The sequence below is a fragment of the Lissotriton helveticus genome, chromosome 8 (genome assembly GCF_964261635.1).
Source record: "Lissotriton helveticus chromosome 8, aLisHel1.1, whole genome shotgun sequence".
In the NCBI taxonomy this organism is placed as follows: domain Eukaryota; kingdom Metazoa; phylum Chordata; class Amphibia; order Caudata; family Salamandridae; genus Lissotriton; species Lissotriton helveticus.
The window spans coordinates 779,055,094-779,071,951 of record NC_136069.1 but is presented as its reverse complement, the minus strand read 5'-3'; the positions used below and the strand labels follow the sequence as shown (position 1 = coordinate 779,071,951).

The 16,858-nt window shown below is 49.0% G+C and overlaps 1 protein-coding gene across 1 annotated transcript in view; it reads left to right on the top strand.

Moving 5' to 3' along the window:
* LOC144773802 (uncharacterized) overlaps positions 1-16,858 on the top strand; it is a 3,430,469-nt gene that overhangs the window by 249,695 nt on the left and 3,163,916 nt on the right. The window contains exon 2 of the mRNA XM_078658904.1: positions 7,746-7,805. Within this exon, the coding sequence (XP_078515030.1) occupies positions 7,746-7,805 (60 nt within the window). The remainder of the gene's footprint in view (positions 1-7,745; positions 7,806-16,858) is intronic.

Here is a 16,858-nt window from a genome sequence, read left to right as displayed (position 1 = left end):
AGGGACCTACAGCGGGACCACTACGACCCTCAGTGAGAAGAGGACCTCACCTCCCCCGCTTCGACTACAACATCAGCTCCATGGCGGAGTGACGGCGGGGGCTGAAGGGCAGTTTGCAACAGCGGGAGAGCACGGGACGCATAGGCGAGACCCCTGTGCGGCGGGGGCCTCATACGGGGATACACCACCTTGGACTGCCACCCAATCAGGGGGGCGTGGGGGCCCTCCGCAACGCACGGAACCGGGGTCACGCGATCCCATCTGAATGACGGAGGCAGAGCACGCCGTCCCAGAGGAGGCCCCTGGTACCAGAGGGGTGACTGCGCCGCTGACCCGGTGGGCCACCAGCGACAGCGATGGGGAGATCACAGCGGACAGTGACCACGACGCCGGCACCCGCCCAGAGGCGATCGCCCTCCCCGGGCCCCTCGAAGATGCCGCAAGCCGGCGGACCGCCGCAGGGTGAGGATATGTCGACCAAGCTAGATAAGTTACTAGCGGCCATAGAGCACTCACGGCTGTCCATGGAGAACAAGTTCGGCGAACTCGACTCGGATATTAACCTCCTGCGAGATGACCACAGAAAACTGACAGAGTGAGCCAAGAAGAAAAAACGCTACAAGACTTGAAACCACAGGTCCAACTCCACCAAGAGGCCATCCAAGAACTCCAGAACAAAGTCAAATTCTTCAAACACAAGACAGACGATTTGGAAGGTCGCTCTCGCCGGAGCAACATCCGCGTCCTCAACCTGCCAGAGGGAGTGGAGGGGGCTGACCCTGTACACTATATAGAAACCTGGATTAAAACATTCACTCAGGCTCAGGACCTCACACCCTTCTTCTCAGTGGAGAGAGCGCACAGGGTTCCAGCCCGACGCCCGGCTGCGGGCTCCCCCCCCCAGACCATTCCTGCCTAAACTGCTACACTACCAGGACCAGGATGGGATCCTACGAGCGGCCAGGCAAGCGAGAACACTCAGGGTGGAAGACAAGCACGTAATGCTGTTCCCAGACTACTCTCAAGCAGTGCAGTGCCAGCGAGCCACATTTCAGGCGGTAAAACAAACCCTGAGACAACACAAGATACAATACGCGCTCCTCTTCCCGGCTCGCCTTAAAATTATACTTGGGGACTCTACTCACTTCTTTACGGACCCGGCGGAGGCGCAGCGCTGGCTGGAACACCACGACAAGGATCTACCAGAAAGGAGAACCACATCATCGCGCCCCCTTTCTAACAAACGGGGACTACGCTCCACGAAGATAGCCCTCACGCAGCTGAGCCGCCCATCGGTTCCCAACACCAGAAAATCCCCGGATCTGGAACAAATATTAGCAGACAGACGGAAGGCCCTACATGCGGCGGCGGAGACCCGGCGTACGGTGGATGGGTCGGAGGAGGACCGGGGCCCACACATCTTCACATCCGAAGATGAAGAATGCAGCGACACACGCACCTCGAGAGGGGGCTCGGTCTCCCCTCCACTGGTGACCCCGCAAACGGCGGACACGCTCTACTGAACGGCGACGAGCGGAGAATATGGTAAGACCGGGACACTCAGACCGGGTGGAAGCAGAAGGGAGTCGTAATCCACCAACAAAGGTAATGGCGATTGCGAATTCACTTACAGCTACACTGCGCGAAGGGCAGCCAGACCTTGAGCCTTCGGCAGCGACACCAACCCACCCCCCACGCAAAACGAACTAGAGACAGTACGAGATGTACAGTTTGGACTTATTGTGCCAAGCAATAGGCCCCTATAGTTGGGACGGTTTCCCAAATGTTGTTCTTAATTTCCCCCCCCCCCCACTCATTCCACCTGTTCTTCATACCTCTGCGGGAGAGGGCTGTTAGTCTACGTCTGGACAGTTGGAGGAGGAGTGTACGGGAGGAGGTGGCCATAACTATGGGCCCAGGAATTGGGGAGTGCTGCCCTGTAAGACTAACAGACAGACATGACGAGAATCCCTAACACGGACATTACATTCATCACACTAAATGTGAGAGGCCTACATACAGAGAGTAAGCGTTATGCAGTATATGCTTATTTGAAAAGACAACAAGCACACATCGCCCTTTTGCAAGAGACCCACTTGACGACAACAGAGGTGGGGCGACTACAGAGGAAATGGCGGGGCATTATCTGCGCTAACGGATACTCCGCATTTGCCAGAGGGACACTGATCTGGGTCAGGCCAGGTACCCCATTTAAAGAACAGACCAGGGTGGTGGATAAGGAAGGGCGATATGTGTTAACGGAAGGATTACTGGATGGGCAATCAATTCTAATAGGCAGTATCTATGCCCCTAATACTGAACAGAACGTATTCTGGAGCCGCCTCACGACAGCGCTAGCGCATCACAGCCACGTCCAGTGGATACTAGGTGGAGATTACAACTGCGTCCTGGACGGGGCTCCGGAACCGCTCCCGCCCCCCACCAGCACACTCACCACTTTACAGGCAGACAGAACTTTTTAATATTTGGGTGAAACACTGGGCATTGATTGATACATGGAGGGCACTACACCCCACCTCAAAGTTGTACTCATTTCATTCCATCCCTCACGACCTCCGAGTACGCCTGGATAGATTTCTTTGCTCGGCGCAGATACATGCTAAGGTACAACATACCGACTACCTGGTGCGGGTGCTCTCAGACCACGATGCCCACTCGTTTACCCTTCGATGGAAACCGCCGCACCCTCCAGTGCCCACATGGAAACTCCCCCGGGAGTGTCTTACAGACCAGGTATTCACACATGCTCACCAGGAACACCTACAGGAACACTTTGCACTTAATGCAGGGACGGCAACCTCTAGGCTCATAGAATGGGATACACATAAAGTAACGGCAAGAGGTCATTGTATACGGCAGGTAGTGGGGGTGCGCAAGCTCCTAGAACGTGCACTACAGGACTCGGAATGTGCTTTAGCATCCCTATCGAAGGCAGATGACCGCGGTGCGGCCACCCCGGAACGTGTGGCCGAAGCCAAAACCAAATACGCGGAAACACTGAGAGATCTCCGTAAATACAATTTTAGGATCTATGCCGCCAGGGTACACCAGGAGGGCAACAGGTGAGGTACACTTTTGGCCTGGCTCTCTAGACAGGACACCTAACTAAAACCTGTCACAGAAATTAGAGATCAGTCTGGACAGCTCCACACATCCCAGTCGGCAATCCTTCGAGTCTTCTACACATATTACCGCCAGCATATATAAGGCCCTGCGACAGGGAGACCCCCAAGTGATGGATGGATTCTTCCGCACTTTGACCATCCCCCAAATCTCACCGACAGATAAGAAAGACCTAGACAGTAAGATAGGTCTACCCGAAGTGAAAAATGCGATAGGGGCATTAGCTAGAAATAAAGCCCCTGGGATGGATGGCTTCCCCCTCGAATAATATAGTACCTTCTCGACTCTCCTGAGCCCCCGAATGGTCACCATGTTTAACGCCGCACTTGAGGCGGGGATGTTGCCACAGTCCCTTAGGGAAACGGTAGTAGTAACATTCCTCAAACCACACAGGGACTCCACACTCCCATCGTCCTATAGACCGATCACGTTACTTAATACGGACTGCAAAATCTTAGGCAAAATACTAGCGGAGAGGTATACCCAGGTCCTACCTCCGTTAATCCACCCCGATCAGAGTGGGTTCGTCCCCAACCGCAACACATCCCACAACCTCCGTAGACTGTTCCATGTCCAAGACGGGACGCGAGAGCGGTTCCCCAATGCAGCATGCCTCATATTAGACCTCGAGAAAGCATTCGATACTCTCTTATGGCCATATTTATTTGAGGTCCTTCGAAGGTATAACGTTGGCCCGAACTTATTAGCGTACACAAGGCTCCTTTATACGAACCTTACATCCTGAGTCAGGATGGGCAGATACATCTCGTCAGTGTTCACGGTGGAGAGAGGAACGAGACAAGGATGCCCGCTGTCACCCCTCCTCTTCGCCCTAGCGGTTGAACCCCTCGCAATACGCCTGCGACTGGAGGGCGAGGACTGGGGAATCCCTCTAGCAGATATGAAGCACTGCGTGTCCTTATACGCGGACGACCTCTTAATATATATCCGGGACGCTACTAATGACCTGACCAGTATCTGGAGGACTCTGGAAGACTTTGCGGACGTCTCGGGCCTCAAGGTCAACTGGGAGAAATCCTCGTTATACCCGCTGAGCCACCATATGGCCCCATTCGAGGCCCGAATAGGCCCCCAATTACTGGCGTGGGATGCAGAGGCCCCCCGTTATCTGGGAGTGCGGTTATATCACACCCCAGAAGATCTATACGAAGGGAACCATCGCAAAACCCTAGCTGGGCAACGATCAGCGGTGGGCTTCTGGAGGACGCTTCCGTTGGCGCCTATAGGCCGGGTGGCCCTGGCAAAAATGATCATGGTCCCCAGACTACTGTATCATTTTGCAACCTTCCGGTGGTCCCGCCGCGATCGTTCTTTAAGGAATTGGACAGTCTCCTCACGGAGCTGGTGTGGGGTGGGGAACGGCGACGGGTGGCGTTATCGACACTCTACCTGCCCACCACGGAGGGTGGTTTGGGAGCACCGGCCTTCGAGGTGTACTTCTTGGCGGCCCAGCTCCAATGGCTGTCATACTGGACGGCGGGGCGGCACATGGGAGAAACCATCGCGGCGGACGGCCCCATACCGCAACCAGCAATCCACCGAACGCTGCTCCCGGGTACCAAACCTATGCGTACCCGACCCCTACAATTCTCCATAGCTCGCACCTGTATGATGCGTGTTCACTGCATGTCTAGAGCGCGCCCACCGTACTCACCCTTGCTACCACTGGTGGGCTTCCCACGAGGAGCCGCGTACTACACACAGGGTACACTACAGGTCTGGACTGTATTGGCAGTCACAGAGGTGGAATCACTCTTTGAAGAGGGACAATTGAAAACATATGACCAAATGATGGAGCAATACGATCTCCCCCCCGGACAATTCTTACTCCACAGACAATTAATAGAGAGTAGTCGTAGATACTGGGATCCTGCCGAGGGAGAACCCACGCCACACCCAGTGATACACACGATCCTACACATGGGAGTGGGGTGCCACCTGGTTACCTGGCTATACAAGGCAATACGCACACTACTCCTTCCATCCCTCCAGCCCCTACGTCAGAAATGGGAGACGGACATAGGCAGGGTGGTCCACGACAAAGAATGGAGCATGGCCCTGGAATACCCCAAGAAAGTCTCTAGGAATGCAAGGTTCCGCAACATACAGTTTAATATCCTCCATAGAGCCTATCTCACGCCGCATCGACTACATCGCTTCTTTCCGGATACACACTTTGCCTGCCCCCACTGTCAAACCCCGATAGCGGACTTTAAACACATGTTCTGGGACTGCCCCACACTTCAAGGGTTCTGGAACACAGTCCATCGGACCCTGGAGGAGGCGACTGCCATCACGACTATGTCTACATGGGAGGCATGCGCACTCGGAATCTTCCGCAGGCGGAAGACCGAGAAAGTGCAGTATCGTTTCCTATCACTGGCCACCCTCCTAGCAAAGAGGGGAATAGCCATGCATTGGAGAGCCCCCGCCGGACCACCGGCGGCAGCCTGGATAGGCGCAGTACGCAAATGGGGTAAAGCAGAGGAGGAGGTACTCCGGGAGGAGGAAGTGAAGGGGCACCGTAAACACCCTATCTCCCTGGACTGGGCCCAGTTACTGCATGACTTCACTCAGGCGACGACAGAGTCACTGACAGCCTCACAGTCCCAGACCCGAACAGTCGCTTCGACCCCTACACCACACTGACACGGTCACACAACTTCCCAAGCGCCACATGGCCCCACTCTCCACGATCCCTGCTCTTCAGCACACGCCCCCGACTACCCTCGTGCCACACTGCTGTGCCTCCTAAGTAAGATCTGCCACCACCCCCCCAAAACACCAGACCATCTCCCGCTTCCCACCCAGCCCCCCGCCCCACCCCACCAAGTTAACCCAAAAAGTTGAAACAATTGGAAGTTTAGATTGAAGGAATGGTTATCCCTACTGAAAAATTATTTGCAGAACCGGTAGACAAGAGCATCACGACGACATATGCAGACACGTATCTTGCCGGCCTTGTCGGCACCATACGGGAAGAGTCACAGAATCATTACTGCACTACGCTTAGTAGATTGATCACCATGGACAACCTCTGCTTTCCTGGGGAGTACGCCCCTGATAGGGGGAACTATGTGGTGAATATTAATGGTCCGTACAACTTGGATGGGCTGATTAACACGTGTAGACTGCATGGGGAAGGCTACTGGCGTGTATCGATACTGTGTATTTACAAATATGTACCACTGTACTGCATTATCGCCTACATACTACCTGTAAAATGTTAACCAAAACCCAATAAACAAATTTAAACAAAAAAAAAACCACTCATAGAATTTGATGCTGCCCCAGTTTTACAAAGTGATGTAAATTTGGGGAAGCATCAAATCCGTACGCCTCCTGAGGTGAGGCATAACGAAGAGAAATATGTGTTTTTCTCCTCTTTTTACCCTCTTGCCATGAGTGCCTCATTCTGCAGCACACATAGAAACAGGAAAATGCCTCACAAGATTGGTTTCGTGCAGGAAGGTGCCCCTTCCTGTACAAAACCATTCCTTTCTGCAACTGAAGCGCCCTGCTGCAAGTGTGCCTACATTCGTCCCAGGCTGCCAAAATGTCGCCAGCGCAGACAGAATGTACATGAATGCACCCTTTTGATGAACTATGGTGCATTTCTGCCCTTTTACTTTGGCTTAGGGCAGTGCAGCAAGTTGCCTTGCTGCTTTGCCCTATGCCAAAATGCAATAAATGAGATAAACAGGGGTTTATTTAGGAGAGGCTTGCCCCGCCAGAGCGTCACTTTTTCTGACACACTAGCGGCACAAACCTTTCAACCATAACTATGAGGCCATGCAAAGCCACTCTGCTTGGCTTTGAATGGCCTCATAAATATGGAGTAAGAAAAAGCAGTGCAGGTCGCTGCGTTGCCTTATTCTGTGCCAGGGAGGCTTTCTATGGGCGTTGTGGTGAGTTTTTCCACGCAAAACCCATGGATTTAGATGCTGCCCCAGATTTACTTAATCATGTACACCTGGGAAGTGACAAAACCTTACGTCTCCCCAAAGCAGGCATAATAAAAATAAATATTTGCATTTCACCTTGTTTTATTTCTCCTATGTTCTTTCCATGTGTGCTGCGAGGAAAACACATCTTGGGATTGTTGTTATGCAGGAAGGTGCAATGGTTCCTGCGTCAGCACTAGGCAGCCAGTTGCGAGCTAGCACAGGGGGAAAGGACAGGAATGCACCGTATTGCATAAATACGGTGCATTCCTACCCTTTTACATTGGTGTAGGGCAGCGCAGCAAGAAGACTTGCAGCGATGCCCTATGCCAATTCCCTAAAAATGAGCCCTACAGTGAAGAGGGTAGTCCCAGGTCACTAACAGATGGCCCACAAAGTTTCCTGGGCTGAAGAATTTTTAATGTTCAAATGGAAACTATCACTGTCAAATTAATTTACCACTTGGGTCAAGTTGGGAGGTCAAACCACACAATTTCATTGTGACGGGGCTAGGAGATATTCCACCAGTTATGAAGAAAGATAGGTCACCGGAGTCGCCTTATTAACAGCTTTCTTTCCACAAATGTAAATCCAATTAAAATTGCACACTAAACATAATCTGTTTTTAATTTTCAGAACACATTGAAGATCCTTATCTCCTCAAGAAGAACATGAAAACCATTATTATAGAGTTACGTAAGTACAGGTTTCCTATGTACAGCAATAATTGCAAACCTACTTGAGCAATTTTTGCCTTCTGTATTTTTTAAATGTATGCTAAAAAAGGTGAGCAACAAATACCTGTCACTATTTGGTACATGAATGTTGAATACACTAAAACCTAAAAAAAAGATTTTTGTGTATTCCTGTAGTCGAACCTGCAGATTTGGTTATTACAGAGTAAAGAACACTGTCGCACACCACTTTCCCAGCATATTTCCCTCTCCCTGACCTACTTGCGCCTTCTGCCTCTCACAATACAGGCAATGCCCAACGAACACCATTGGTTCTCCTTTCAGACTGATCTCTGAAGAACACAGTTAACCTTCCATTAATAGTAAACCCGTAACTTCCACGGATGTGTTTACGTTGGATCCCGGACAACCTCTTTTTTGTACAAAAATATGTTTTCAAAACATATTTTTAAAATTTCCTCGGTATTAGCAATACTTTCGTCTCTTTTTTAGATAACTTTAATTATAATAGAAAGAAACTTGAACACGAGTGCACAACAAATGTTCTTTTAATTCTACTCTTCTAAAGCAAATAATGTGTAGGAAATTCTATTAGCTAGGCAGCAACCTCATCAAAGAATTTTGGGCTAAATGTTCAAAGCCCTTTTTGTGGTTGCATACTCTAATATTCACTAAGGGCCAGATATGCCAAGCTATTTTGCATTTACAAACGGCCCAATTTACAGAATCGGGCCGTTTGCAAACACAAAATGCATTTTCAAGTGTACAAAGTCCATATCACAGTTCAGTAACCATTTACAGAATCGCAATTTGGGATTGCGAATTGGTATTTGTTTAGGGTGTCCCTTCCCAATACTGATTTGCATTGGTATGTACAAATGTTTGGCGACCAAAGTGTGGTCTCAAAACAATTCATTTTACCACCAACTCAAAGTTGCTTGTAAGCCATTCACCAAAAAGTAGAGAATAGAAATATATATATTTTTTCAGAGCAGAGAGTGGGACCACTGCCTACTCTTAAAAGAATGAAACGGAAAACTTCCCTTTTTCCTTTAAGAAAATGGGCTGATTAAAAAAACCAAAAAGCAATCACAGAAATGGTGGTCTGCTGACCCCAGGGAGGTACCATCCCTGTGATTATTGCGATTTCCAGTGGGTCGCAAACTGAGACCTACCTTATTAATATTCATGTGTTAGGTCTATTTACAACTCACTGAGAATCGCAGAAAGTGTAAAACACACTTTCGTACATTATTGCTTGCGATTACCAAATAGCAAACCACAAAAAATGTACACTTTGGTAATCACAAACACTGAGAGCCTTATGTATCAAACTCTGATTTTGCGATTCTCAAATGCGATTCATTGCGAATCGCAATTTGAGAATCGCAAAACCCGATGTATAAAAAAAGTTTGGTAATATTTAGCAATTGCCAAAAATTCACCGAATTTTAATGCGAATACCTAAATTGCGGTTCCTTAATTGTGAAATCGCAAATAAGGAATCACAAACCTGCTAATCCGAGATTCAGGTGCAGCTTGATGACATCACAACCAGGAAGTGTGACTGCCCATGATGCAACTGATTCCGAGAAGCAGAGTGAGAGGCTGGGAGGAGAGCTGAGGCACCAGTGCACTGCTACGGAGGAAGAAATATGGACGCACAGGACAAGAAGTAGGTGGAAAATGCCAGGAAGAGGAAACAAACGTTTTCTGAAAGGGAGCAGGAGGTGCTCATACAGGAGATGGTGGTGAGCCATGAGCTCCTCTTTGGCAAACAATCCCTGCGTGTGCCTGAGGCACGCAAACGTAAAATCTGTCACCCACCGTAGCCTAGAAGACATCAGGAAACGCTGGTATGACGTGCACCAGAGGTCTAAAGAAAAGGTGGCTGCAAGGTTGGCTGAGGCACGAAAGACCGGTGGTGGGACGTCCACTGCCAATGATTCCACTCCTTTGGGGGAGCTGGTTGAGGGCACCCTGCTGTCAGAGAGTGTGAGTGGCGTGGCTGATCTTGACAACTCCAAACCCCAAACGCCTGAGACAAGGTAAGAAGCATGCCATCACACCCCTGATACATCCCCACATCACCCACACACCCAGGAAAGACCAAGGCACCAAACAGGAATGCTACTCCAGTGCATGCACACAAGCACACACAGCAATGTATCATGGGAGATGTAGTCAAATGCACCAAACAGTGGAGCAGTGAACCCCAGCAAGGTACAATCAGTATGTGTGTATCAGGAAAGGCAAAATACAGACAGATAGGACCCATGTAACTCCAAACTGTTAAATGTATTGCATGACCAATGCGAGGCAGGACATCATATTAATGTGTGCATCCCACTACGCGGAAAAGTGAGGGCAAGAGAAGGAGGAGAAAGTCAGCCCAGTGATCCCAGTTAAACGCAGACGGCGCCTCGCAGTACCACCACTGCAACCACTGGAGGTAGATCCACTGGACACAGGTGTGGAGGAGCAGCAAGTCCAGGGCCAGTGTGCCTCACATCACACAGCACAGTCCCCTGCACGTCGCACACCAGGAATGTCATCCAGGCCCAGGGCACGGCCATCCACAAGCTCAGCTGACGCAGGCGAGGACACAGTCTTTAGGGGGCTTGAGAGCAACATGCTGGAGGTACAGCGCCTGCAGGCAAAGATAATGAAATCAATGCAGCGCCAAATGAGGGCGAGCTTCATGGGCCTGACGGGTGCCCTGGAGCCACTGTGCTCTGAGATGCGGGAAGACCGTGCAGCCAGGCCAGGGAGAGACAGCTCCTCCACACTAGCCTGGACATTTATACTAGGGCTGTAAACCGGCTGTCCTCTGGCACATCAGTGCTGGCACATCGCAGTGTCAGCATGAGTTAGCACACTGCTGCAGGGATGTAGGTAGGGGACTAGTGCAAGTAACATGTGCGGTGGACCAGCTGTGGGCAGCAGCCACTAGTGGCACAGGACCCCCTCAGTTCACTGGAGGAGGATGGGCAATCTAGCAGGAGCAGCATCACTCCACCAATCCCAAAGGACAGGCATCGTAGTGCGCGTTAGGGTAGTGCTACCAATGCCTCAGGAGAGGGCAGTGGGAACCCTGAACGAGGGGCAACGAGCTGTGCACGCAGGCAGTGAAGAGCCCTGAGTGGTGCATGGCAATGGGTGAGTTAACCCATTGCACACTGACTCATTTTTGTGAAGAAGCACTGTGTGTTCAACAGGTGCGAGCCATTTACATTTACATAGTGTGTACATCAGTCTGTGTGATGGTAACTTTCCTGCACTTAAGGAAATATAAACCCAGTTGTGCACCGGTTTGTAGCATTGTGTCATCATTACTAACCTATAAATAGTTCTGTGTGATCTCATCTCGCCTCTAGCGCCCGGCAGCCACTCCAATCACACCGGCTGACCTGCATCTTGGAGCTGGCCCCACCTCACCTGATGAGTCTGAATCTGTCAGCTCCACTGGGGTGCCTTTCCTGGTGGTGATGTTTTGTAGCCTGGCAAACGCAACCACGATTTTGCAATAGGTCTCGGGGCAGTACTGTGGTGCTCCTCCACTCTTTTGGAGGCAGCGGAAACTGCTCTTGAGTATTCTGAATGTCCTCTCAATGGAACAGCAGGTGGCTGTGTGGGCACTGTTGTACTTCCGCTGACCTGTGGTGGCTGGATTCAGGTACGGAGTGAGGATGAAGTGACGGACAGCATACGTGCTGTCACCTGCAGGGTGAGAAGAATCAGGTTACATACTGTCCTGCCACTGCTGTGCTTTACTGGTGTGTCCTTGTGACCAATGCATTTACCTAGTAGGTAGCCCTCACCAAACTCCCCATTTGTGAGTCGTCAGTGAATACCACTGTGGCGAAAGATGAAGGAGTCGTGGGTGCTACCTGGATATTTTGCAACAATGTCAGTTATGATATGTTTGGCATTAAACAGGGAATGGTAGGACTTGCGATTCCTGAACACATACTCATTCTGTGAGAGGGGGAATATAGCGACATGGGTCCCATCTATGCAGCCAATTAAGTGGGGGAAATGTGCTATCTGGTAGAACTCCTGCTTGGTCTGGTCTAGTGCCTGCTGTGTGCTGGGGAATTGGGTGTGGTGATGCAGCCTCTGTACCATTGCATCTAGGAAAGCGTGGAAGAAGTGTGACAGTGCACCCTTAGAGACCCCTCCTGCTGTGGCTATTCCCCCTGGAAACTTCCTGATGCCAGTAAGTGCAGTGAACACAAGACCTGTACATGGGTGGGGATGGTGTGTTTCCTGCGTGTGGGGTGTTATAGTATAGGTTTGAGCTCCTCGTCCAGTTTGTTGTTCACATGGATTTCCTCCACAGTCCGCTGTAACAGGGTGATGCGCGGTCTGAAGATCCTTTCCTGGCGTCTCCTTCTCTGTGCAGTCACATACAGCCCAGCTATTGTGGAAAACCCCAGTGGCATTGTGGGCCTCTTTTAATAGGCTGCACCTTGTTACCACCTGCTCAGACTTGGTGGTAATTGCAATTTTTCATGCATTCCATTTTGCGAATTCGCAATTTGAGAACTCCTTAATTGCGATGTTTTGCAATTGGCGTGTCACAGATTTAGAGTTCGCAAATATATTCGCAGAATCATTGCCTCACAAAATAGCTAATCACTAAGGCCACAGAACAATCAATGAACATGATACAACGTTTCAAACAAAGAGGGTACCCGGAAGAATTACATACACAAGCTCTCATTCGAGCAACCAACAAAAAGAGATCAGAACTTCTCACAGCACAAACTTCTACAAAGAAAGAAGAAATAACATGTGTAAGCAAATATTCCACAATGAGCCAACATTACAAGGAAGTTATTAAAAAACACTGGACTTTGCTAAAAATGGAACAGGATTTTAAGAACATCTTCAAGGAAGAACCAGTTTTTGCATACACAAGATTGAAAAATATTGGGGAAATAATCAAACATCCGACAAAAAATATTGAGAAGGAGACATATAATGGCACAGTGACATGTTGGAACTGTAACAACTGCCACAACATAATAAGAGGAGGATATATCACTCACCCTATGAAAGGATATCAAATCAAGATACGAGTGGATGCAACATGCGACACTTCAAATATTATATATATATATGCTCAAGTGCCCATGTGGGAAAGCCTACATAGGGCAAACGGAACGAAAATTAAAGACACGTCTGAATGAGCATAAAAGCAACATCAGAACCAAATCCATGAAAAGTCAGTAGCAGCTTCTCATTTTATTGAAGCACAATATCACATAAGCCAAATGAAACCCTGCATATTGGAAATAGTAGATAAAGAAGAAGGCAAGGACAATAGAAACATGGTATTGATGAGAGTAAACTTCTGGATTTATCATTTGAACACCCTCAAGCCTAATGGAATGAATGAAAGAGTAGAATTTTGATGCTACCTTTAAATACAGTGACATCACCTAACCCTGATATCAACATACATCACATGGAGCACACAGGTAGTATCCCTATTAGACTGCTAGCCAGGAGGATGGACTAGATTTACACAGGTACCTGTTTTTTATACATAATAACTGTCTTTCATATAGAAAAACTGTCATTTTCATATATAATTATTGTTTACTCTGTTTATTCTTTGCAGTATATGAACTATTGCACCATATGCATATTGTGTACATAACACGGTCACTATACGCAAACATAGGTAAAGACATTTTTTCAAAACCGCCATTTTTTATCTTTTGTGAGTTTTTGCACACTATAACTTTAAAGATCACCAGCTATGCACAACGGAGCACACGTACTAATTCACGGCATGACGTATCGACGTCAGACGTAGCTTCGACTTAAACGGAAGACGCAAACTAGCATGCACAAGACAGCATCTATTGAAGAGCGCTAATCCACAATACACCGGTAAGTGAGTATGCCCGTGAACTAATAGCACTTACATGCGAGTGAGAAATGTTTCATACATGCGCTTTTTGAGTATGAATGGTACCTTATTAACCTTTTTAAGCTATCGCAAGACCGCACGTTCCATTGAGGCTCACTATGAAAGTTAGAGTCGCGCAAGTTTCACCCAACTTCACTAAGCAGTTACCGTACGGCACTTTTTTAGTTTCTGTTCGAGTTCAAGACCGCATGTTTATTGAGCTTCACTTCCCTTAACAATTATCGAACCACACTTTTTTAATTCTAAGCCTAGTCTTCACTCGCGATCCACGCACACAGGAAAGTAGCAGCCATGAGCACAAATTCACGATCAAACTCTCAAAGCAATATGGTGATGGTTAAATATGAAGTGGAGAATCCCCATTACTAAAAGTCATTATCTTTGTTTATTTCAGATATTCCCCTGATGAAGGCTTAATGCCGAAATGCATAGGGAAAAGGTCTAATTGTGATAATTTAACATGCAGATATGAAGCATGATGGAACATTTTGAACATTATTGAATATATATGTGGAATGAACATATCTGACAACTAAAAGCATACAGAAGAACAACTTTGTCAAGAGTATTTTTTCATTTTGGCTGTAGTTTTCAGCACTTTTTCACCTCACCCCACATGCTTGGGTTTTTTTATTTTATTTTTTTAACGTTTTTATTGAGACCAAAATGTAGTTACACAGCGTCATGCCGACAACCCTGAGGCTGGCCGCTATCCAACAAGTAATGAACTTTAAGGATAAAATTTTAGTTCACAGCATGCATTGGGCAGACAGCAGCTGCATCCCAGAATCATCGACAATTGGCATATGTCGCAGCAGAAATCAGAGATGGTTACAGTATTCGGTAGATAGGCATGCAACAGGCAGCCGGCAATGAAAATGAATACAGCTTATTTGTAAGTATAGGAATGCCCAAAGATCAGAAAGCAGCATGTTTCGATTCAAGGAACGTCTATCTACCTAAGTCTCCTTTCATCCTCCCTCTCCCACCCACCCCAACAGACCAAAAAAACCATTGGTTAAACTAAACTCTGTTGCATAGGATAAATGCACTAAACGGGCATCAGGCCAGGCGTATGAAATTATTAATGTCTGCAGGCGAGACGACATGTAGCGAACATACCGGCATAATCAGTGGACCGAATAGCAAAGGGGACCATGGAAGCGCAGGGGGGGAGAGGAGGGGGCCATTCGTATAGGGGGGGGGAGGGGAGAAGACATGCTGTTTATGAGGTGCAGAACATACCCCAGACACGCAGGTCTCCATCACATTGAGCGTATCCACAGAAAGTGCAGCCACCCACCAGGGCGTGCCCCCTCAAAGGAGTGCCGCTGTAGGGAAAGCAAGGTCACCCCATATCATCGGATAGCGCTCCAGTTGGCGATTGCATAGAGTCTGGAGAGGATGGACGCTCTCGCGTCCATTGTGTAAAGGGCTCCCATATGTCTCTAGGTCTGGAAGCGGAGGGCATCAATTCCCAGTATCGCTCAAGTTGTGTGTTTCCGTATGTCACATCTCGAATCCATGCAGCAAATGAAGGAGTTGCCCGCCTACCGCAGTGCACCGCCACCTGTCGCTTAGCATAAAGGAGCAGTATCGCATGTAGTTTTCTGTGTGCGGGTAATGTGTTGTGAACCCAGCCTAGTAGCCCCAACAGTGGGGTCGGTGAGTCAGACCTACGAAGTATCTGGTTAATAGCAGTGAAGATGTCTAGCCAGTATTGCTCCAGTCTTGGGCAACTCCATGCCACATGTATAAAGGAGGCATTTTCGCAGCCGCATTTCCAACATTCAGAGCTTTCCCTAATACCCATGCGGTGTAGCGATATTGGCGTGCGGTAATATCTGTGCAAAAACTTAAAATGTATTAATCTCAGCCTGTAATTGGGCGATAACATCGTAAGTTGCCCACAACAGAATTCCCACTGTTCCTCTGTAAGGGGCTCCTCCAGGTCCGCAGTCCAAGCCTGCTGTGAAGAAGGCACTACAATGGGTGACTGGTTCTGCATACAGTTGTACAATCGGGACACAAGTTTTCTGGGGGAGGGTGTAGAAAGCAGATTCTGAAGGGCCACAAGTTGTGGCGGTTCTTCGGGGAACTGGGGCCACATCTTTTTACAGGACGCCTTCAGCGAGTGGTATAAGAGCAATTCAGAAAATGACTCCTGGTGCTCCTCCCCACATGTGTCCAGGTCGCGGAAGATGCCTTTAGGGTACAGATCCGCAAACGTGTGCAGCGTCTGCCCTCGAATTTTAATTGTGCCACCACTCTCACGTAAGCAGGGTAACATAGGGTTGCCGCGGAGTGGAATCGCTGGCGCATATAGCAATGACAATTTAGCCCTGTTTCGCAATTCGCGCCATGTCCAGCGAAGTAGTTCAACTGTGTCCACGTCCTTCGAAGGGCGAGACACCGTGCCATATAGGGCTACATTCAGAGGGGAAGGGGCCGCCGCAGCCATCTCCACAGCAACATGTGGCTGGTAAGGGGTGGGGAACGCCCAGAAGTGCAAAAATTGCGCCTGTGCACATAGTGAATATAGTTTCATGTCCGGAGCCCCCAGACCGCCCTGTCGCAGCGGGAGTGTAAGGAGCGCCCAAGATGTTCTCGCCTGGCCACCAGCCCACACAAGGGTTAGAAGCAGTGAGCGCACTCTCGCATGAAAATGCGCCGTCAGCGGTATGGGAAGATTCACAAATAAGTAAAGAAACTTAGGAAGGACCACCATCTTCGCCAGTGCTATCTTTGCGACCAGCGATAGGGGCAGTTTGTTCCATATTGCCACCTTGCCCTCCAGCCAGTCCACCGCTCTCCCAAAATTAAGAGACCACAGTTCCTGCAAATCACGGCTTATCCAAATCCCGAGGTATTTTACAGCCTCAAGTTCCCAGCGTAGTGGGTAGTCAGAGGGCGTCTCCCGCGTAGTTTCTGTGAGAGGGAAAACCACAGACTTAGACCAGTTGATGGATATCCCAGCCAAACCTTCAAATCTGACGAATTCCCTCAGAAGGGGGTTTAGGTTCTCCGAGGGATTGAGGACATACAGCATCATCATCTGCGTATAGGGATATAAGCAGACTCCTAGAGCTGAATCCTATCCCTCTCGCTGT